The 24,762-nt window shown below is 35.3% G+C and overlaps 1 protein-coding gene across 4 annotated transcripts in view; it reads right to left on the bottom strand.

Moving 5' to 3' along the window:
* The window catches only part of ATRNL1 (attractin like 1), a 435,696-nt gene that overhangs the window by 254,485 nt on the left and 156,449 nt on the right, over positions 1–24,762 (bottom strand). For all 4 annotated transcript variants that reach the window (XM_038140021.1, XM_038140022.1, XM_038140023.1 and 1 more), the window contains exons 21-24: positions 23,305–23,357; positions 2,975–3,069; positions 2,264–2,342; positions 924–1,081 (exon numbers count right to left, since the gene is read on the bottom strand). In XM_038140021.1, the coding sequence (XP_037995949.1) occupies positions 924–1,081; positions 2,264–2,342; positions 2,975–3,069; positions 23,305–23,357 (385 nt within the window). The remainder of the gene's footprint in view (positions 1–923; positions 1,082–2,263; positions 2,343–2,974; positions 3,070–23,304; positions 23,358–24,762) is intronic.

Raw genomic sequence — 24,762 nt, 5'->3', positions numbered from 1 at the left:
TTTTTTTCCCACCAAAATGGAAATTTCTTAGGGTATTTCTATGGTTAATTGCAAAGTATTTTGAGCTTGTACTTGTTTCTGAAGTAAATCATCAGGAATTATGAAATTTTATTATCATTTTAACAATTTAATTTTTAAGACTTAATTCTGTAAGGGAGTTATAGTCAAAAGCCATTCATCCACATAAGAATATCCTTCATTGATGCAGGGGAGGCTGTGTTCACAAGTGCAGCCATAGCAATTATTAGTATAAATATTGCTGGAACATCACAGGCCAGGGAGGAATCACGATTGCATTGATTTTTTTGTGTCTGCTACTGCACAGTCTCTCAGTGCTCCAGAAAATACTGAATGAAATTTATTCCAATGAAGTCAAAGAAGAACATAAATTCTAATAAACTATACTTAGTCTTAACTGAAGTCTATGATATTGTAATCTGATACAGTCACTCAGCATTTAAAAAGGCTCTGAAAGCCAATTATTAACATTCAAATACCCAGGTACATAGAGATCTGTGTACCATTTTCTGTGTTTTCATCTAAATGCTGGAGTTATATTACAATTAAACACATATGTTCAACAACTTAAATTCAGATTTTAAAATTGACTGAAGTCTGACTCACTGCTAAAAGCTAAAGCACAGAACCATGGAATGGTTTGGGCTGGAAGGAACCTTAAAGAGCACCTCATTTCAACTCCCCTGCCATGGGCAGCACCACGTCCCTCCAGGCCATGATGCTTAAAGCCCCATCCAGCCCAGCCTTACAATCATACCAGGACTGCTATCATAACATAATTTTTATAGACAGAAAATACAACATGCAAATAACTCTATTTGTATACTCACTGTATGAGCGAAATCATGAAATTCAATGTAAAGCTGAAATAAAAATGTCTCTAAAAGCACAAAGCAGTCACTAACCTGTATTTTGATGGGCCAGGAGAAATTGCTGACATAGACATAAAAAGTGATGTTCGGGTTGCTTCGAAAGTTAAATTTTTCACAGGAAAAGCTGTCTCTGTATTCCTTAATATTAACCTTGGAAACAACAGGAATCTCTTCCCCAGATATTGTTCCAGCTAAAAATTTTTAAAAGTTCAGGTGTAAATATACATATTTGAGAAAAATATTCATCATCATTAAAGATGCCAAAGTAAATTTGCATAAGAAACATAAATCCTTAATTGCTTTTAGTGTCTTCCTCTAAACCAGCCCCCTACTATAGTTTACATGGCACATTAGGTATATTTATTATACATACAGAGAAATCACAGAAATTTTTAGTTTGGTTTCAAAAATTACATGCAAATTGGAAAAGTGACAGAAGAAACATAATTTTACAAGACAGTTATTATGGTCAGCTTAACAGATAATATGCTTTCCTCCATAATTTATGTTTCATTTCAATAAACAGCTCAATAAAATCTGTAAGGGAATTTGTCTACATCCTACACTTTTGCTGTCACGTTTTAATTGTTCATGAAAGCGTTAATAACGTAACTAGTAATAAACATTTATTAGTTTCTGCAAATAAATGAGTGACTGAGCTAAGTTAAAATACAGGAATAAACAGAGTTTACTAACTGTAGTATGGTAAAGTACTTCAGAAATGCATCGATGAAGAAATTCATAAGTTTAAGAGAAACTCTGAACCTTCTTTAAAAAGATTTTTTTAAATTATTTCATTTTAAGCATCATGCCTCTCCTTGGATGTGTTTTCAGAAAGTCAATAGAACCAATTCAGAAAAACTGTCTAAATTAAAACAAAGAAGAGTAATGGGGTTCAAAGTTGGAGAAAAAATAGATAAGCAGCTCTTTTTATCAGCATACACAGAAGAACTTTATTGTTTGATATCAATGTAGAGGTTAATAATTAAATTTTTAGCTTGAACACTGAAACAAAGAAATAAAATCTCAGTCTCTGCAGTAGTTAAGGAAGCAATTTATCTTAATTAAAATCACAGCATTTCATAACACTGTCGTTTTAAAAATTTAAATATGCTACAAGCTTTTCCTACCAACGTAATTTTAATTGAATAGGAGAGAAAGTCAACATATTAATGAAGCTTTATTCAGATTGCAAATTATCATCTGAGGTTTAAATAATATAATTAATAACAGCATAATGATAATGGCAAAAGAACAGATTTGGCAAAGTTTTATTATCAAAATTAGCAACAAAGAGACAATCAGGTTAAAATAACTCAAAGGATCATGAAATCATTTGGGGAAAAACTCATCATACCAAAATTCACTCTCACCTGTAGAACCAATAGACCACGTAATATTGAGGTTAAAATTGTTTGATGCATTAATTGATATATCCAAATTTTTATTTGACTGGGGGAAAAAAGAAAAAAAGGAAAGTTAACAAAACATATCAGAATGTATTGCATGTAACTCTATTGCACATAACTAATTCAGCCTTCTAATCATATTCCAGTTTTCATTTTAAACATAACTAGAAATGGTAATGATTCACTGCCAAAGGCAATTCTCTCTTTTGCTTTGGTAAGCACAGGGTACAATTTAACATATAACTACACCAATTGGGTTTGTAGTTTGTCCTAAGTATAACAAAATATTTGTCTTTATAAAAATAAAATAAAAAATATATGGCAAATGTCTACATTCTAATCATAAGCCAAAAATTACTTTCTGCAAATAAAAATGTTTTCTCAACAGAAGGGTTTACCCCTTCAATTCATCTTAGGAAGACATTAAACTTGTTATTCATGGGAGCAACAATAAAATCAACCAACTGCAAATTTTTAAGAGTATTGATTAAGCTGAAGTACATCTACCAGTTAGAAAGGATTCTCCATGAAGGCACTGGACTAATTTTGCAGTTCTCAGACAATGTGAACTATTTCTAAAACCTTATAGACAGTTTGAATACCTTTAATCTACATCAAATACAATGGAACTCTTAATTCTGAGTCTCTAAACTTAAGTTATTAATATTTTCTTACCTGTTCTGGATTTGCTATAAAGTTTATGGCAGTGTGATGACGATCATCCTCTTGTAATAAGCTGAAGGTAAACTGATAATCAATCAAAAGGCTGTCTGCAGGCAAAACAAAAATTTTAAACAATAAAATAAAGTGCATACATATTAGCAAGTACCTCAAAGTTTACCATTCACATTGATTTTAAAAGTCATGGAGAAATCTACAAGTCAGAATTATTCACACACATTTCACTATTGAAGTGTTTGCATTATAAAGTATTGAAATGATTAAAACTAAAATTAACAAAAAAATTAAGAAAAAATAACTATTTTATAATCAAGCCAGAGCAGCAATTAGACATAAATTGAAAAAGCCATTCTTAGTGAAATAATTATTCCAAAATATAATATTGTGTTGATAGAGCATTATCAGTTTCCTAATTTCACTCTGAAATAACTAAGTTTAAAAAATCTGGAAAAAGTTGCATCTAGACTAAAATTATATAGTATGAAGGCTTATTTATTGTAGTAAATAAGATTTCTAATAACTACATGGCAAAATGAAACTTTGAAAAGAAATTATGTGACCATCAAGTGTTTCCTTTCTAAACTGACAGAATTTTAAGACATTTTTTTAAGTGGCAAGTGATATAAATTTTTCATACAAGGGAAACAAGGAGTTGTTTAGTATTGCTCCAAAAAATTCTGGTTTATTCCCCTTTGGCTTTTGTTCTACACATTTTTCTTGCACCCTATGAATGGAGCAGAGCCTGCCAGGCAGCTCCACATGCCGCTCACTACAATCTGCTGGGCTGGCAGAGGTGCAGAAGAGAGAAACAGCCACTTTCAGATGATCCAACCCATGCCTAGCCCTTCCTGGAAGGAGCAGAAAATGACTGGGACAAGTCCGAAGACAGAAGTTATCCGAGCTGTCCTGTTGTGTTCCCAGAGCCAGAGGAATGAGATTAACCCTTACTTGGCTCATAGCTCGAGGAACGACTGAAAAGAAACTTTTCTGCAGGGGAAGGGGCAGAAGCAGACCTGTCAGGGTAAAGCAGGACTCCAGCACCTCCAAAACGTAAGAAGAAAAAAGGTCACCAGGAATAACTGTTGTTGCAATTTATAGAGGGAGCCATCTAGAATCCCAGCAGGAAATGTTCAGTGCAGAGAGATGAGAATCAGCAGAGCCCTCAGAGATGTAAATAGTGATAGCAGATAAATAACCCCTGTGCAACAGGCAGTTGCGAACCAGAGGTGGGTGTGGTGGATGCATCTTAAATGCTATTACATGAGCAGATATCTTCAGACCCAACAGAAAAAATCTACTAAATTTTTTACCATTAACAGTTCTACAGGGATCAAAAGCTTCTCTTTTTCCCTCTCTCACAGGAAATAAGGAGGTGACTTGTAAGAATACATGATTGTGATTATTATTTTATGCGTGTTAAAATATGGTAAGTCATCTCTGGTGCTACAACCTAGTGAATAATTGTAAAGCATTATTTTGATCCCTGGTCTGCTGACATCCTGCTAGTCACCAACACCACAAACTGTGTAACAAATAAAAAATATGTGATCATAAAAACAAAATCAGTAAATACAAAGAGAGTGAAAGATTAAGTCAAAGCAGAAGAAAAGCTGTGTCAGCCTTTTGTTGGATTTAATAGTTTGCTTACTGCTGACAATCACCTTTTCTGCAGCAACACATCATCTGAAAAAATACACTCTGTTGTATCCTATGGGAAGGCTGACATAGAAAGAGAAAAAAGCCCACTACATTGTCTTAATAGTAAAAGAAAATTGTTTTGGTTTGGTTTTGTTCAGGGTTTTTTGGAATTTTTTTTGATAGTGAGTGTGGAAGGAAAAGTAGAAAATAAAGGTTCATAGAATATCTTGAGTGTGGAGGAACCCAAAAAGGAGTGACAAGAAAGGCATTACCATGACATTCAAAAGGTGAGAAGTTCGCTTTCTCTATTATTAACCACCACAGTTCTGTTATTCAAATAAGAATAAGCTGATCTACATGTCTTAGCTAACAAGTTTTGACCAGGTCTCTGCATGTTTATGAAGGCAAACGATTAATAAATATGAAATTAAAATGCCCCATTAATTCATTGATAGTACTCCACACTTCCACAGTTATGCAAATCTAATTAATAAATCTCATTGACTAGTGTGCCATATCTCTGTGCTTAACAATAAGATGACCATGGTACCAAAACCTCTTTAAATGTAACAGGACAGGAAAAGATGGCAAGTAAAGATTGACCCCTATTAAATGGATTAATAAACCCTTTAATAATAGTGAGTAGAAAGGCAAAAAGGTTAGGAATAATATATAGATACGCTCCATCTCCTGACATGGTCAACTTGGAGCTCCTCAAAATACAGATGACTGCTTCAGCATGAATCTTTGCAAACAGATTTATTGTAAAGGTGTGGTAGACCCGCATCACAGAAAGCACTCCTACAGAAATTCTGTCTACAGCAAGGGCTAGAAGGTGCAAGAAGCAGCACTGACAAGCTTGGACAAGATGCCATTTAATTTCTCATAAGATATGGGAAATTTCCACTTAAATATGTCACAGTCTTTTTCCAAGCACAAATTGTGTCCTCTCAGAGATGCAGAGTATCAGCCAAAAACCAGTAGTCGTATAAAGATAATATCCAATCATAAGATAACACTGGAAACAGACATAGGACACTTGTCTCCTAGTCATGAATGAACATCGATTCTGCATACAAGTTTTGAAGCAATAAAGTAATTTATTTTGAAACAATATGACATTTTTCCCCTGGGGTTTGCTGTGGTGGTGGTGTTTAGTTCTTTGTTCTTGGTTAATTTTTAAATAATTTTTTAATTTATGTTTTACTTGTTAAAAGCCAACAAAGTATGAACTGAAGTTTCAAGGAATGTAGGAGAAGTCCTTACACTTATAAAAGAAGTTAAACTACACAGTTCCTCATAAATTTACCATCTGTAACACATCAGAAAATTAGTTCCACTTTTTCTTATTGCATTCTTACATACAATACAGTTGACAGTAAATTGTGAAAAACAGTAAGGGTTAATTATGTGTAGAGGCTCTCCTTTTGTACCCAAGATATCCCAAAGTTTTTTGCTGTGTTATTAATTACTCTATTATTTAATGGTTGATCAATTTGATACTTCATTAATGGCAGCAAAGTTCAGTAGGAAGTCCCACACATTATCTCCTCTGTAGCACTCAAAAGTCTTGAACAACACAGCTTCAAGAGCAGCTCTGAGAGCCAACACAAGAACTCGCCTTGGGATTCTTCAGAGTTGCCAAAGGATCTCTAAATTACACCAATTCCACAGAGACCTGCCACAGGACAAACCATTAAATCCCTGCCTTGGCCACGGCCTGGGTGCTATAACGCAGAAACACTTAACCATTCAGAGACAATTCTAACTCAGGGGAGGCACCTACGGTGTGCATGACTCAAATGAAGCAGACAGCAGGGCCTAAGTGCATTTGTGTGATTCAACAGCACAAATGAACTCAGGTGCAAATGAAAGAACTGACACCGAGCAAACACTCCTTCCCATCTTCCTGAGGACTGCAGAAGTTTGCTGAAGAAATTTCATAGGTTGGAGAAAGGTTCACAAAACTTCAAGGAAGATTTGTCTGGACCTATTCTTAAGGTGAAGATTCAAAATCTTTGAAAGTCTCTAAATTTAGATTTTATTCGAATATAAATTAGAAGAAGAAGAAACTCAGAGTAGATATTAAAAGGGATTGTAAAGAATACTCTACCCATTGCACTCTGCTGCTGTCTCACTATCCTTCCTCACTCTCTCCATCTGTTTCATTCTGTAACTTAGGAGACTCTTCCCCCACATGTATTCAGCAGCTGCCAGGGAAAAATATCACCTCCCTCGCCTCCAGAAAGCTCCACCTTCTGCAGACTGAAGCAGATAGAACAGATTTCCTTCTTCTGCCAAACCTCTTCCTGAACATAATATATGCCAATGCAATGCATCATAAGAGCACATAAACTAAGCAGTTACACAGTACATCACACCACATTTCCCAATTCATAGTGCCATTCATACTAGAGAGCTTAGCCCAAAAACAGCACAAAATTTAAACTAAAAGTCAGTTCTAAGACTACGACCAGTTCTGAATAGCTAAATGTAAAAGTAGGCACATATATAATATTAAATGTAGAAACAGCTATTTAAAGTACATTCAGTGTATCCTGTTGATATAAATGTATATGTTGTGTATAATTATAATCAGGAATTTGGAGAAGCCAAAGAAGATTCTACTCCATGTGGATTTGTTTCTACTTTAAACCTTTAGGAAGCCACCATAAGTAATTTTACCCTTTACATAAACAAATGAGACTTTTCATGTTTCTGCTTACCAAGACAGAAACACAACAAATCTACTCAGGCAGGTGACTCAAGCAGCAGGCAGACAGAAGTTGAAGAGCCACATTCTCGCCTATAATCTCCTGAACTTTTATAACTCCCTGAACTTTTATGTCTGAAGTTCCATGGGAAAAGTTTGTGAGAACATAGAAACCTCTCCACAAACTCAGAGCCCAGCTCACAAGCTCAGATCTTAATTCCCCAGCACACAACATAGTATTTGGAATTCACAAGCTGGGTGATTTTTTGAGCCAGGAGTCAGCCCAGAACAGTCTAATATCTGTTTCCAGGCATTTTGTTTCACTTTATCTTAGTAATCATTGATTAAAGTAGAAAAAAAGTGTTGGGAGATAGGACCACAATACCACCCTGACATCATCAATGGTCAAATATTACAAAGACTTACAGTTATTGAGTTTTTTCACATCTCTATTTTGATTTTTTTCAAAACCCTTGACTGCTTTCACAGTCAAAAGGAGCCATTAAAATCAATTCTAAATGCCAGTAATGAGCATGTGTGAGAACATAACAATAATTAGGGAAGAAAGATGTTTAATGAAATACGGAAAATTAATTTCAAAGCAATCCTTTAACCCTAGTATCACTGTTAATTTTCAAGAAACCTCTCTGTTTCATTAAGAAAGGTCAATGACTTCTGATAAGGATCCTATGGTTTAATATGAAAGTTTTGTACTCATATCCAAAAAGGAACAGACCAATTCTCATACTCAAACTTTCGTATTGGAAGAAAGATCTGATTTTTAAAACTACAGAATACTCCCAAAAGAACAAAGGCCAGAAAGAAGTTCTTCAGTATTTCTAGAGTGCCTCTATACTCTGTGAGAATATATAATTACAGTGGTAATTACTTTTAAGAAAGGTAATTAGATTGAATATGTTTAGTATAAATTAGTGACAAATTTATATATGAAAAGGTACGTTACAGGGGAGTATTAAGACTGTAAAATGAACCACTACAAATCAAGGGTGCCTGTAAATTATTTTTGGGTGAGTGCTCCCCTAATAGGCAGCTATTCAACACTTTGTTCCATGTCCAGTACTCAGCGTTGGGCCCATGCCTCATTTACTACGTGCTACACAAGCCCTTTTCTCAAGATGGAATTAATTTCTAATGTGGCTTTCTATAGTATTCATCACTATAATTTTCTAAGTTCTTCACAAAAGTTAATGAATTTGTTACAACATTACTGAGGATGAGAAGGCATTTGAGTGCCATTTTATAGGACAGGAAATGAAACAAAGAGACCAAGGACAAAACCATCTATTAAAAACGAGCAGCCAATCTGAAATACCTGGACTTTGATTTTACGTAATACTTTGAATTATATAACACTATGTATGAACATTGTTATTTGGCAGCTCCTTCCATCATTCATTGTAATTCTTTCCACTTTTTCAACAAAACAGGAAAGGAACACACCATTACATTATCACTGATTCATTCCCTACAAATTCATTCAGTGCATTGTGGAGTGAAAGTTCCTTGGGAACTGGTATATAGCAATATTATTAAAAACTGTGCAATCATGCTCTAATAAAGAAGCAAATAAAAAATTACTGTGACAGCAACCTTCATTCTTCCACCATCCTGCACCCACTGCCTATGCAGTGTATTTCAATAAAGGGGGTTTATTAAGTAATTTAAGAATTAGGCTGGAGTAAATTCTAGAGAACCACTTCTGAGCTATCTTTTACCTTTGAACAAATCATTCCAAGAGAGCATCCCAGTTCACTGCATCTCTCAGCAAGAAGGAAGAATGAACCTAGGTTCCCAAAAAGGGAGCAAGAAAATTCCTAACTGGACACATTCACAGCTTTTCTAACGTTGGTCACTGGCCATTCTCCCATGGTTCCTCTCATGCAGTTTCTTAACACACACTTTTAAAGCTGAACAAAATGGCAAAACAGTTTCAAACATATACAGAATTTCTGAGAAATTCCTATTCATTTTAGCTCCGAAAGTTTAAGTTTAGCAAAAGCTCTAAGACATAAGTGCCGCAATGTATATCAGCCAGATTTACAAAAAGAGCATGGAACTAGTCCCACCTACCCACGAGACAACCTCATTCTCAGCTAAAACCTAATTATCCCATTTTTAAAATATTAGGTGAGGATCACATGATCTTTACTCAATTAAAGACTAAAATGGATTTTTTTTCACTTTTTTTTCTGATAATTAATAACTTCTATTTTGTGAATAAACCCCTCAAAGATCTAGTGCTGTTCTATTTTTACTTCTTGAAATCACTGAAAGTTGTAAGAACCTCCATCATGATTGCAACTTCAGACTCGTCACAGTCTTCCCACACTTTTCTATTTAAGGATCTGTCTATTCATGCTGATTCTAAAATTCATACTCTCACCTCTTCATTGCACAGGCAGTTTGTCTCTCTCCTCCTCTTTCTAGTGATTGGTCTCTATTTCCAGCTAGACTTTGTTGAGAACAGAACTATTCACATTCCTCTCTATCAGTTCAAATGCTGCTTTTGAAACCAAGTACCATTATCAAATGCTATAAACCATATTCATCTGTGACCAAATGAAATTCTCTTTGTATTACATCAAAGTTGGGGGTTACCACCAGACCTATTTTCTGTCAGGATAATTATTTTGAACTTTCAGAGCAGCTGCCTGATTCACTCCTCTGTCATCTGTATCTAGCAGTCATCCACTGCCTCATTGTCATTTTTATATTGAATATGTTGGTGTCTGACATTACTTGTCCATTGTGATAAAACAAAAAGTAATTTACTATGAAGTCTTTACTAAAAACTTGCATTTTATTATGTGTAATCAGAGCACAATGAGCTTCAAAAAAACCCAGCATTTACTATTTATATGCCTTTTTCCATTTCAAGAAAGAGCATGGGGGAATGAATTTCACATAATTTCAAAGTCTTTAAAAACATACAGCAATAGCAAGTCATTGTTCCTTTTACGATACTTTACAAAAATGTATGGGTCTAGAAAGCCCACAAAAAGACTGAGGGATTAGTGTCATATTCAGGAAATTAGGTAACTAAATTTTATTTTAAATAGAAATCTTTTATCTTACTAAATTCTCAGCTGTATTTGGAAAGGTCTAATAAGTTGTCAGTTTTGATCCTAAGGGAGGGCCAGAAAAATCTACCTGTATTATAATTTTACACAGCTAAATTTTGCTTATTTTCTCAGGCCACTCTGTAGTGATTAAAACTTTCAGTGGATGATAAAAATGCTTAATGTTCAGAAGGATAACTCTTGATTTTCTTTACTGAAAATAGAAAGACCTAGAAGGTTCATTAAATCTGGACATGTAAGTTTTACAAGGCTAGTTAGGTGAGATGTATCTCACCGTAGCTGTCACAGATGTGTAGGTAGGAAAATATAATGGAAAACAAGGCTGAGCTTGTGGCTGAGATCTAAAAACTGAGGTACAGATAGAGTCACCTGGGGCCTTTTAAGCATGCAATCTCAAGATTATGTTCCTAAAGTTTTTAAATCCCAGACCACAGCCAATTATTATTTTTCCTAGATATTTCATTAAACTCTTTACTGAAAATGCTGTAACAACTGATGAGTTTACTGTGAACAGCTGGAGACCCTTTTCCAGCTCTGCTCAAGAACATGGCCTACAAACAAAGTGTGGAAAGCAATGGCTAGGGAATTGTGAGGAAAATATTAGGAAAAGAAGAAGTAAAGAAAACTGAGTGCACCAATCAGCAGGTATCCAAATGTCAGTTGCAGGAAAAGGTCTAGATGTCTCCAATGTGGGAACATTTCAGAATTCACAGCACAGTCTCCTCAGAAGTGTGTTATTACTTGACAGCAAGGAGTACTCAATAAATGTACTTTTGTTTTGTCACACTGGATAGTCTTTGTAACCCCTTAACTCTTGTATTCATAAAGTGTTAAAAGAGTGAGAAAAAAAACAACAAATAAAAAGCCAGGGGAAAAAAAGTCATTAAAATTATTATGGAAGAAATTCAAATTTCTCTCTCCATGATTTTTTTTCATATTGATCTAAATGCATCACCACCTTTGTAACACTCATATTAATATTACAACTCCAACATGCAGTATTTTTCAATATACCAGCATCAATACCCACTAACCTGATTCTAATTTATTGCTTTCATTATATAGTCTCTACACACAGAGGAGAGCTCTGATCTGCTTGTTCTGACAACAGAAGTGGCACATCTAAGAAACAACAATGTTAAATTATTGTTTGACTTCATGTATTATTGCCAAAGAGGGATGTTTCTTGTCTAGGAAAGTAGCAAATGAAAGCAGTCAGATTTTCATGCTATTTTAAATCTTGCTCTCATAACTTTCAGTTTATTGTATAATCCCTAAAAGTCTACTACATCTCCTTTTAGAACTGATTTTTTGAGAAGCCTCTATTTATACATGGATGAATGCTGAAAATATGGGCATAGCAGAAGTACAAATGTAATTTTTAAATTGTTTATGCTTTTATACACATATATACTCAAGCTTTGCTATAAACTGGGAACAAGCAGAAGTTAATCAGACAATAACTTCTACATCTTTATTAGCAGAGCTTTCATCCTGCTTCTCAAATAACCAACCACAGATCTTAACAATTAAAGAACAACCTCTCGTTACTCAGGCCTTCCAAGAGACAGAACACACACTTTATAAGTTGTCTACAAGTATACACAGATAAATAGGTGCTCCTGCAATATCCCAACATTTTCAAAATTCTCATCCTTCCCTTTTTTCATTATTTAACTGAACTTTGTTTAAGAAACCCTAAATCCACAATCCAAATGTCAGAACACACCCCATGTTGCTTGACTCCACATGACTTGTACAAACTGCACAATGTAACTTGAAGTTGAGATGTTTCCACTTTGCTGTATTCTCAAACCCTATTAATTTGTTAGTTCTGAGAAGTAAAACCTCTCATAGCAAATAAATCCAGATCAGGAAAATTGCACTTCATACTGGATAGAAATTACATCATATTCTTCACTGAGCAGTGTCCTCTGTTTTAAAGTCACAAATTACAACAGGTATTTGTACTGTAATAAATATAAAATGCTACATCTCCATGCAACAGAAACAATATTGCATTACAACTTTGAAAAGAACAAGAACACAAGCACTTTTTCCTTTAAAACACCATTAGGTATTTTTAGAGTAAAATCCGTTGATTTCATTAATAACATTCTCACTCAATAATACCACTGCTCATGCTAAGAACTGAGTGCAAATTCAGCAAAAAATATTGATAGAATATTAAAATTCCAAACACTCACAAATGAAATTACATATCTGTAATACTGCCTAATCCATTTTACACAGCCTTTAAGACAGATATGAGGAAATATCTCAACCCTAGTATGGTATAAAATACAGAGTGAAAAACTCCAGAAAAAATAAGCATTCCCCCACTTGCCACAAATTTGATTTGTAGGACTGGCAGTCATGTCCATAAAATAATAAACAGTTGGGTTAAAATAAGCAAATTGAAATAACGGAGGAAGGAAAAATGGAGCCCCAAAGGCTGTTTTCCTCAACCCCAGTGTAGTCACCCATCCTTCAGAGGAGATTTATTCTTTGCCTCAGAGAGGAAACATTGGCCACCATGGCAGGGCTCACTGACTCCTTTCTGAAAGTGACTTGGAAAACTCAATTTTCACCCGAAACAGCTGCCAGCCATTAAAAGAAATATTATATTTTCCTGGTGTTATTTTTTTCTATAAATCAGGAACTAAATACAGCTGTGCTTTCATTATTCATTAATTTTTTTTTTTTTTTTTTTTTTTTTGGTCATGGAAAGAAATTACTGTGAACCAAAATGCACAAACAGAATAAATGTCTTCTTTTATTGTTATGGTTTGGTTGGTTTTTTTCAAGTTATTAGCTTAATACAGACCAATTGAGACATCATTACTCATTGATACATATCAAGCACAAACTTTTTGACACAGATTCTCTGAGAACTGAATTACCATGTAAAAAGGATCAGCAAACTGTAGCAAATACTGACAGTCTGTTTGTTCTTGGTATTTGAAAAGCAGTAATTGTTCATATCACTGCAACTGACCTTCACAGACCAGAGACTGTGGCAGGCAGTCCTTGCCAACAGACATGAAGTGACACATTTGCATGATGTAGCCATACACTGCCTTCCTTAGAATGTTTCCATTCTTCTCTTTCCACCATTTATTCTGTTGTTCATTCTAGCAATGACCTCTCCATGTTCTCTTTCATTAGCCATTCCCAGCACCAGAAAGGGCTCTAGCACTTTCAAATCTGTCTGGCCACATTTTCAAGAACACATACAGAAGCAGTATGTATTTCTATTCAACAGAAATAGAAATCTAAAGTTCTCATATCATTGATGAAAAAAGCACGATATTGTTGCCCTTTTAAGACTTTTTTTCCCACATTTTGCATAGCTTGTCATTTTTATAAAATTATTCTGATGGCCGTGGCATTTCCTTAAGGGGCTAACACAGTAAAGTACATTTATTTCCCCATAACATAAAAAGACAAATCAAATACATATATATTACTTCTTTACCAGTGTATCTTCATACTCTTTGACAGATACATTTTTCAACTTTCCCTTAATGTCTAGTTTGCTATTGTATCTATTTCCTCGCATACACTGCTGCTTTTTGACCTCACACAGTTTGCTCTTCCATTTCATGTCAGCATTACCCTTTATATCAAGTGACTTCCAAATTACACTTTGCTGTCAATGAGTTATATTTCTGGAACATATTTTAAAATAATATTCACAATTCAAGCTAAGAAAAAGTGACAATAAATTAATATCAAGGACTCATAGGCTACTTTACAACATGCTGAAATGGAGCTGAGTTATCAAGTCAGAAAGCTGAATTTGACAATGTCCATATTTAACCTATTTTACATTTTCCTTAAGTTTATATAATCCAAGGTTTTATCACCATCTTGAGATAGAAATGACCCCCAATTTATTTATATGATCTCCATAAAGTCCCTCAAATACCCTGTAAGGGCTTCACAGCCCTAATTCTAAAGTTGGAAGCATCCCTGACTACTCTCTGGACTTCACAGACACGTGTGCCAGGATTAGGTGGTTCAGGACCCACACCTGAACAGTGGAACTCACACTACAGGACATTCGCATTAATGGAAGAGGCTCAGCTGTCCTCCAGTGCTCCATGTTTGCCAGCAGAGAAAAACACCCCAGCTGACTTGGAATAATCCACTTGTTTGACCAAGAACTCCCAAAAGAACCAACTCGAAATCTCCCACATATCACAAGCCATTTATTGAAGTCAGGGTGTGTTTTTTCTTCTTCAGATGGTTCAAGATTTCACTATAGATCTTTCCTTGAAGTCTTACTGATCAAGAATTCTCTTTTCCCTGGGCAGTCAGCATGGGAAGCAATGCAACTGCAAAAGCACCACAGGTGTTTTCCCTTGACTGTCAGAAGGTAAAGCCAAGGGACCCTGAGGGATCCTTTCCCATGGCATTTATTTCTTACAGCTCCAGCTCGGGGAGCTCCAAGGCCTCCAGGTGTCTGAGGAGTGACAGCTCCTGTCCCCTGGGAAGTGTTCAGGAATCTCACACACACAGAGCACATTGAATACACAGCACAAGGATTCAGAAAGTATCCATCCCTATGAACCCAAGCTCAATATATCAACAAAATCAAATGCTGTGTATTTGTAGATACTTGCACTGGTTTCCTTCTCATTTAAAACACTGCTTCATACATGAGCTGAAGTCCCCTACAAAACAAAGGATGTCTTCTGAATGAGGTCTCAGCCCCTCTCACCTCATCAAGCTCTATAAATACTCACATTTTATACCTACAGCTACTTTACTGTAATGCTGTATATTACATTGCAAGAAAAATATTATAAACATAATACAAAAAATAATTGTGGCACCTGTGGAACAGTCCTCTAATTCAGACTTTCACCTGAATGCAATATAAGGTAAGTTTTTTCTTCTTTTAAGGAGTTGGAAAGTTAGTTTTACCAGTGTTAGTTTGTCCTATTTCTTTGAGATAGGGTAGCATACCTTGCTATTATTAATGAATAATTACTAAATTTACTTTGTCTGCTTTGACAAAAAGTATTAAATAGTAACTGTAGGAGGATGCCAGTTGGTAAATTCACTAGTATATAAGCAGAAGCTACCAGAGAAAAGCAAATAATCTTCATTTCAAAAATAGCGTATGGCTTGTTAAGCAAAGAAAATCCACAACATTAAAAAGCATTAATTACATAAATGAGAAATAAATACATACATGGAAAAATTCTCCAACTCAAAGTAAAAGCTGAAAATGATTGGCAGCAAATCCGTTTCCTCAGCCTGCCCAACAAAGCTGCAAGCCAACCTAGCATTTGGCAAATGAGTACACAGAGCCTGGGGTGAGATCATAATACTTTATTAGGAGCTTCAGCTTCAGATGCGGTTATTGTTTTAATTCTCTGGAAGGCGACAGTTGGTTTGTGCAGTTATTTTAGCTCAGGGCAATGACTGTGTTTGTCTGTTGCTCTTTATAAGTTCTGAGTTGGTAGGTTTGCTGAGGCTAATCTTTTATCAAGCCATCCTAGAATTGTCTGATTTAAACTATAATCTGTTCCACTAGACTCTTTAAACACTAAGAAGATTTCATTTTAAATAGAATTTTGTTGTATAAGTCCATATATTCAAAAGACAACGTCAGTCATTACTTTGACTGTATTTATAAATAATATAGATTCTTTCAGTCTGTATCAAAGTCAATCAAAGTTAGATATAATTGGCAGAACTCATTATTTTAAGTCAAGCATGAAAGTTTTACATACCTACCATAATTATAATACCTATTTAGTTGAAATTAATGTTGTCCCAAAAGGAAACATGAATTGTTCAAATCAGTGGTGAAGATGCTGGCTGTTGGTATACATCTCCCAACTCAGCTAAAGCAAACATGTTTTCAAGAGCTAAAATTTATTGTTTATGCCCTTTAAGTCTCAACATAATTTTTAAATATCTGGAAAATCCTTGCTAACAGTTTTACTTATAGTGCTACTTGCTATTTATCTTCTAAAACACTCTCCTTGGAATGTTCTTGAGTTTAATTTTTCTCTAAGTATAACAAGTCTGCCACCTAGTGCTTTATGGTACCTCTAGTACACATTTTACTTGACAATTATTTTTTTACAATTTTATTGATAACAGAGGTCATGTTCAGAGTCCCTGAATGCATCAACATGCATGTTTTAGTATTTAAAGAGATTTCTTTAAACAATTTTAATTCTCCTTTTTATTAAATTATAACATTGGTGACATAATAAATGTTACTAAAAAAATGGTTTGGATTAGAACTTTGACTATGAATAAGTCCAGAAAAGAAATTTTAAAAAATTCATTCTAATAATGAGAAAAACAGGTGACATGAACTATCAGACCATGTCAATAGGTCTAGTAAGCTTAAACTGCATTTTGACAACAGAAATAAGGGTGTATTACCTTATCCTTTTGCTCTGAGACAACACTGAGCCAATATTTCTAAAAATTCATTGGAAGCTGTCATAAATTATCTACATTTATTAATTATACAATCTTTCTAGTTACTACTACTATTGCAAAAAAAAAAAGAAGTCAAGACTAACAAAGCCTTTAGTCCACAGACTAGATATGAAAAAGTAATTAGATGTCTTAATTTTTAGCAAGTAAGACAAATTTTAATAAAGCAGATAAAAGAAATAAGTGCTTGAGGTTTTTCCTCTTCAGGCACCACATACACTGCATAACAATATGGTTTAAAAGTTTTAAATTAAAATACAAATTTACTATAAAAAACTGTATGGAGAATAGGCACGGACTAGCATTTTTCTTTACTTTCCCCTTTCTGAAATCCTGGTGTGTCAGCAGTAGTGGGGCTAATACACCTTCAGGACTGGACTAGAATCCTTATTGAGGCTCTTCAGCCAGAAGCAAAATCTGCTTTTTTGTCCTCAGCTCCCTGCACAGACACCAGATATTATCTTGAGAGTTTTTACTGAATGTACATTTCGTAGTTTCTCACCAATTTTGCACATGAAAGTATCATTCTTCATCTTTGTGAGCTGCTGACATACTGAGGGAATTGCTTATTGCTATCCTGTCTGTATTTATACCAAGGAAAGAAGCAACAGTCTTATAGGCTATAATGATTGTATGGCTCAGAGTTTAGAATGGCAGAGTAAAGTCATAAACTAATTATTCAGGTCACTCCCAAAAAAGTTGTTGCAAAATGTTTAGTAGATCACATTTTTTTTTCATGTGGTTTTACTTTAGGTAGAAAAAGAGCAGCTAATAAAATTGAGCCATTAAGAATCAAACAAACAAACAAACAGCTATGACTACTGTTTTCCTGCTTGTAATAATGTTGGGGATTTTATATTTAAGCTAAACTTCGCAGCATGCTCTCTGGTTTTCTATTTTCTCCCTCTATGTCCAGGAGACTGAATGGAAAACTCAGAGGTGCCATTGGAATGTGTTCACCTGACCCCTAAGACTCCTGCAGATGGGCCCAGCACCTTCCTTCCCCTGCATATTTCATCCCAGAAGAACAGCTGGAGTCAGTCACTATGTGAAGCCATCCACAAATGGCATTTCATAAAACACTAAGGTAAGAGAAAAAAGGAAGAGCTCTGGAAGGAAACACCTAGAAAACAGTTAAAATAAAATTTGTACATTCTTTCAACCTTTTTATATATAGATATTAAGGCCTTGTCTTTTTTTAAAGGCTAGAAATCCAACAAATATCTGGATCAGGGGCATATGATCAATAAAAAGGTTTTAATTCCACAAAAAGCTGCAAGTCGTTCAGTCCCTCCCCAGTTTAATTCTCTTTGCAAATGACCCATCCCTCGTGACCTCTTAAGTTTTGGGTTCTCTAATCCTCCTCAAAGGTCAGGTTCTAATCTCTAGAAGCAGGCATGTTCTGCAGCACGGGAAACTCTACAGTGTTACGTTGGATCTATAATACATACATATAAATACAGATCTATAGCTATAAATATAATGCAAAGGCAAGCTTCATCTGATTTTTCTTTGCATTCACAGATAGGCACAGGCCCACAAAACTGTCTGTCCAGCCAAAAGATGAGCACTAGATTAATCAAAATTGTTCATTTATAGCAATTTTATTACACTGTGACAACATTCTGGCTATACTTTGCTGAGGAGATCTTCTGGAATGCCTGGAAGTTTCCCACTCCAAAGTGTGCTGCCTTGTAACTCACTATTGCTGCCTGTTTTAAAACAGCAACCAGTCTGCAGGAGCAAATGGAAAAGCTCTTCATTGACAAGAGTGGTGCCCAGAAATAATCCAAAAATACTTCTAAACATTTTTTCTTAAAGGATAAAAGGGGGAAAAAAATCTAAGGTATCTAAATCCATGCGCATTTTTTCAACTTCATTGTCTTAGCTAGGAATTTTCTTAGTGGACAAATGGGAAAATCTTGAGTGCTCAGCTCATGAAAATTCTAACTATATGCAGGCAAACAATGTGATTTACACTGTCAGGACTGATTTGTTGTAAGCTTTTACGCTTCTGCATGTAGCAGTATTAGAAACAGTTGTATATCTTGTTTGATATGTTGCACTGGAACTCAAAATAATGTACATAAGCCACACATTTTGGAAAGTTTTTGACCTTAGAATTACGGCTCTCTAAGAGAGGTTTGTGGTGGAAAGAATCACATCCTCTCAAAACAAGTGATTGTTAGCACGCCTATAATTCAAACCTTGCATTGTAACATATCATGAATTGTAAACTTAAACTTTCATCTTCTCTGGAACACTGGATTAACCACTTCTCCATTTATGATTTCAAGCTTTGTGTCTGTATACAACCCAAGTGAAGATCACAGAAGTGGCATTTGTCCCAGTGCTTCCTCCCAATCTGTCTAAAACCATCTGGTTTTGCTGCGTGTTCCCTTGCACCCAGGAGCTCTGACTCTGACAGCAATGCATTCCTAATGCTGATGTGTGAAGAACTAATGCAGCCATTTGGATGCACACTTTGCTATCGAGGTGTCACTGCCATCCATCACGCTGGCCCAGACACCATAGAGCAAAAACAACAGCCAATACAGATGTATCACGACAAAATGTTGTATTTATGGTTTGTGTACATGTGTAAGTCAGCTGCACAAGCATCTCTGGCCTCCACTCAGGATTCATTTCTATGGACTGAATCAGCTTCTGATCATTCATGGCAAGACTGGCTCCCAGCAGGCAGGCCTAGGGATACAGAGCCTCTACCAGAAATACAGAGACAATCCAGAAGCAGACCTGTCCTCAGCTAACAAGGATGTTTACATGGCCAAACAAAACTGTAGCTTCTAAAATCACAAAGCTTCCTTTTGCATTAACACTTATTTTATTCTGTATAAGAAATCTTTGATAAGGTCTCCTCTGATATTCCTAAGCCATGGCACATGGAACACTTCTAGCTCAAAAAATCCTTCCTCTCATGAAGTTCTAAGCTGCAAATTGTTGGATGTAAAAAGAGAATTACCACTGTATGTTTGTCCACTCGCTCTACTCTTCCCATGGCATTTGTGTGCAGCCACTCCAAACAGGGTGCTAGACTAGATAGATCATCCTGCAGCTGCTCACACATTCTTATACACTCAGTACTTTTCTTTATCTATGAGGCTTGTTCTCATTCTCTTGCTCTCTGAGAAGTTGTGCTTTTTCAATAGCACAATTCAGTCACAAAGAGTTAAAATAATTTTTTTAAGCCGTGGACAATGATTTTCACACAATATGGATAATACACTGCTGCACACCCCATTACACATTTCTTATTCCATTTCTATTAGGTTTTCATGATTTAAAGCAGAAGAACTACCCTTGTCCAGCACTGCCATGTTTGGAACTGCCATATGAGAATAAAATCTGATGTTCAAAGCACTGTTTTTCTGATCTCTAGGATTTGATGTCTTTGCTGCTCTCTCTTGTTTATCCTTTGGCATAGTATCTGTATTTAGATAAAGTCTCTGCAATGTTTCAGCGTGTTACCTCCTACATAAATTTCATTCTTTTCAATCATGCCAGACCCATCCATGATCTTCCGTGTTTTTATCTGTGTTCAGATCACTTCTTCAACCACAACACCATCCATGTACAGAGTTAAAATTCTGTTTACTCTCTTCATCATTATGAGAGGAAACAAATAATGAAGAGACTAAAACAACCTGTCCTCTCCCAGTGGCAAACTCTGTTTGCATTTACCTTCCTAATCATTCCCTTGACGTCAATACCTGCACCAACACCAGCCTGTTTTCCCTTCCTCGGCTTGAAGATGGCAATGACAGGGAAGAGGGAGCAGAGGACTAGGCAAGGACTAGGTGAGATGGGCAGAGAGCTGGAGGAGATGAAACCAGCTGAGATTCTACAGGGCAGTGAATATTCACAGCATCCCAAGCTACAGAAAGCTCTCTAAGGCAACAAGAATTCCTCAGTCCACATCCTGCTGCTAAAGAGAAATCCAGGTCATCCAGTATCACATGAAAGTTATCTAAACATTTGGGATTTAATCCTGAAATTTTGCTCAGAAGAGCATTCCAATTTAGGGCAGTGTTTCCACAAGTGAAAAAAAAAAGGGCAAAATTTAAATACTTAAAACTGGTCATTTGGAAGATGGCTAAACTCAAGCATGTGACTAAAAGTTTTCCTGATGAAGATCCTAACCATACAGCAAATTATTATCTGCATTCACTGATTTCAATTCTAAGTAATAGAAACAGATGTGCCTAGAATTTTAATTTCTGACAATCTTATGCTGCTCATAAATACATACAATTTATTTTTCCCTCCTCTTGAGCAATAACATTCATGTGTTATAAAAAATACACTTCAAGGAAAAGTAAAGTGGCATTTTAAGGACTCAAAGATAAAGTTTCTTAATGAGGAGTGAAATAATGCACAGAAAAAAATCCAAATGCCTGTCTTGTATAAAACTGAAACATAGTATGGCCATATTTTAGAACATAAATAAAAAATTAGGGAATGATGTGTGTATATATATATTAATACATGATTTAGCAGGAAATGGACTGTGCTGATAAGGAACTGTCATTGAAATCTTAGGCCAGTCAGTTATCCACAAATTAACTGATTATTTCCCATTATGATGCACCATCCAGCAAATACAGAATCTCACTATTATTTATCAGTGCAGTCTTCCTAATACTAGAATAAAATAACTCTTGAGAATTGTTTATATGGAATACTTTAAATGGCTGGAAGTATTAAAAGAAAATTTATCATTTCAAAACAACAAGATTTTCAAAATATTTTGAAATCTGACAGAAGACAAATAACAGTAGTGAGTTAAAGGTGAAAGGGCATCTTGAATATAGTACAATTTGTCTCCAACATGATTTATAGACCCAGCCTGAAACATGATAGCAAAAAAATAAGGTTTTTTCATGGAGGTGCCTGAGGTCTACAAATCTCATTACTGTCATTTCTTTTCAATCTCTTAAATTTAATAACATTTATTTTTAAAGGACAAAACAAATGTTGACACACATATCCAAAATAGCCTATATTTAATTGTGTTCAAAGTATGAACTTCTCATGTACTCACTCTAAACCTAAAAAGAGTATTTACTTAATTATTATAAAGATACAAAAAATTATACTTTTAAACACTGATATTTCTGTTTAAAAGTAAGGTGCTTTTCTTATGCAAAAAAACAACAAATGGAATTGAATTTACTGATCAAGAGTATCTTAAAGACACAGTTTTCGAGACTATTTTCAACTTGGTCTACCAACATTTAAAATTTATGTCCCAGCTTAAAGTATTACAATCAAACTTATGTTGCCTGAGAGAAAAAAAAATAAAAAAACCCCACGCCAATGTTCTTTAATAGGTGGCAGGAGGAATAAATTCTTTAGGCCTAGAGATACATCAACATCTGTAATATAGTATGTAATTTACTATTTTGTTCTGTAAAACATACCTTGCAGATGCAAACCATTTAAGGTAAGAAAGACAGATTAGCAAAGAAAATAAACATTCCTTTATTAGGTAAATGATGCCTTAAAGAGACTCTAAAATAAAGTTGTTGTGTATGTTGTAAAATAAAATGCTAAGAAACAAGGCCAAAAATCAGAATAGAGGTTTTAAGTATGTTCAGACATCTGTCTTTATGTATAAATTCAAGTTTGAAGTAGGGATGATGTTAGAAACAACAGACTAATGGATCCAATTGTCTGACACTGAGCAGGTACATGCAAAAGTCACAGAAGTTAAAATAGTGTTCTCCAACATCCCATCTGTTTTTATGATGATTAAAATTACTATTGAACTTGATATTGGCACAGTAAAATTGGCACAGCTCACTAAGGGATTTCTGCACATGGGTAATAAGCATTCTCATCCCTTCAGGTCCTTCACTAAGACTATCAAAACTGCAATGCTTCAGAGTAAATTTGCCAGAGGCACCTTTTCTACAACATTAAGAACATGGAGACAACACACAGCCTCCTTTTATGACACTGTGGAGAGCAGCTGCGTCTCATGTCCCTGGGAGGCAGACTGGCTAAACCACTCAGAAAGTCCCAGGGAATAGTGCTGTTTACACTATTTGCATCTCTCCACCACAAATTCTGTCTTTAAAGCATTGACACAATTACTATTCCTTTCATTCACATATGATGAGATACAGAGAATAACCCTGTGGCTTGGTCAGTCCCTCTAAGCCAGATGTAAAGAATCAACTTTTGGTAGACTTTAATTTGTGTTCTTGTGGACAAAGTAAGAGAAGACCAGTAGGGCATTTTATTTTTCAGTCAAAATATCAATGTGCTCAGTTTTGGAAAACCTCCAGGAACTTATTTTGTTCTTCCAAGGAAATGAAATTATCATATAATATGTAATCAACATTTCAGTATGTAGCATTAAAAATACAAGTACTCACAGTAGCATGTTCCCCTAAGTGGATTTCCAAGATACCTATTTTCAGAGTCACAGCTGCAGGGGGAAAAAAAGACAAAACCAAACATTCCCATTAAACAGAGTACAGCTTTAATAAAAACACAACTAGAATATTTATTCAAATAGCATGACTTTCAGTACTACCAACACAAATCATGCAAATAAGAAGTATTTAATATAGTTCTTAATGAAGGTGTGCTACTATCTGGAGGCAGCTCTCTTGTCATATAAGAAAGCCAGAGTGACCAGGCTCTTGAATAAAGAGCTTCAGTCACCTGCCTGCAGTCAGTGCCTGCTGTAGGACTCAGGGCAGGAATTCTGGGCTCTCTGCACTCTCATGAGCAAAGGAGAGCCAGGCAGCCACCCCCAGCATCTCCTTATCCCTGTCCCCCCAGTCACAGCTGATTCCCTTCCTGGTTTTGATCTGGCACAGCAGCATCTCAGCTACTGAACTTCCATGAACTCCAGTGGCAATTGCTCCTGTTCACTGACTACCCAGGGCACCAGGTGAAATTCAAACTGAGTATGATGTACTGAAATTGAAACAGTTGAAATTCAAACTGAGTATGATGCACTGATGCTGCTGACAAGATGTGCACATGATAAGGGCTGGAGAAATGGCTTTCTTATTGAATAAGATAAGATATATAGCTATTTTCAGAGACATGAAATATCCTACAGAAATTCAGTTCAAATTCAGTTATATAACATTACTCTAAAAATGCCAAATATCTTCATAGAAAATTATTAATCTGCTTTAGGTTTACTTGGCTATTTCATGGAAACTGTAATCTTGCTGGAGATGTTCTCTTAAACATACAGAAAGATTCACAAAATAAAGAGAAAGCTAATCACTGCCTATTAAATTTCATACAAATATTTTCCCAGAAGTAATCCGAATCATTTAGTATCTTGGACTAACTTTTCATTACTTTATTATAACAAACTTAATTTGGAAGGAGATATTTTTGCTGCTATTTTATTTGTGATTGATATTAAAAATACATTCTAACTTGGATGTCATATCATTTAACAAGTTTCAGACTTTAAAATATTTTGATGTTTGTATTTCTGCTGGTTTCCTCAAGTTTCTAACTGGTGATTCCTAACACACTCATTTTTATTAAAAATAAGCAGAGAATCTCCTTGACCCTTTGTTACAATACCATAAAGAAAATAATGAGCAGTAGCAATAAAATCAAAAAGTAGAAGAAAGATGTTCTGGACTCTGCCCTTGTGGACCCCTGATCCCACGTTAGCATGAGAACTCTTTGCAGGGTCAACTACACAGAAATTCAACACTTTTTTAATATAATAATTTTATAATTAATCTCCGTGAAAACAAACCCTCCTATGCTTGAAGTCTAACTGCAGAACACAATTTGTGGTCTTGTCCACAAAGACACTCTGACCCTATAGTCCTTTCCACAGAATTTAGAAG

This window comes from Motacilla alba, chromosome 6 (assembly GCF_015832195.1).
Source record: "Motacilla alba alba isolate MOTALB_02 chromosome 6, Motacilla_alba_V1.0_pri, whole genome shotgun sequence".
Classification (NCBI taxonomy): Eukaryota; Metazoa; Chordata; class Aves; order Passeriformes; family Motacillidae; genus Motacilla; species Motacilla alba.
This window is presented reverse-complemented; position numbering and strand designations above follow the sequence as displayed.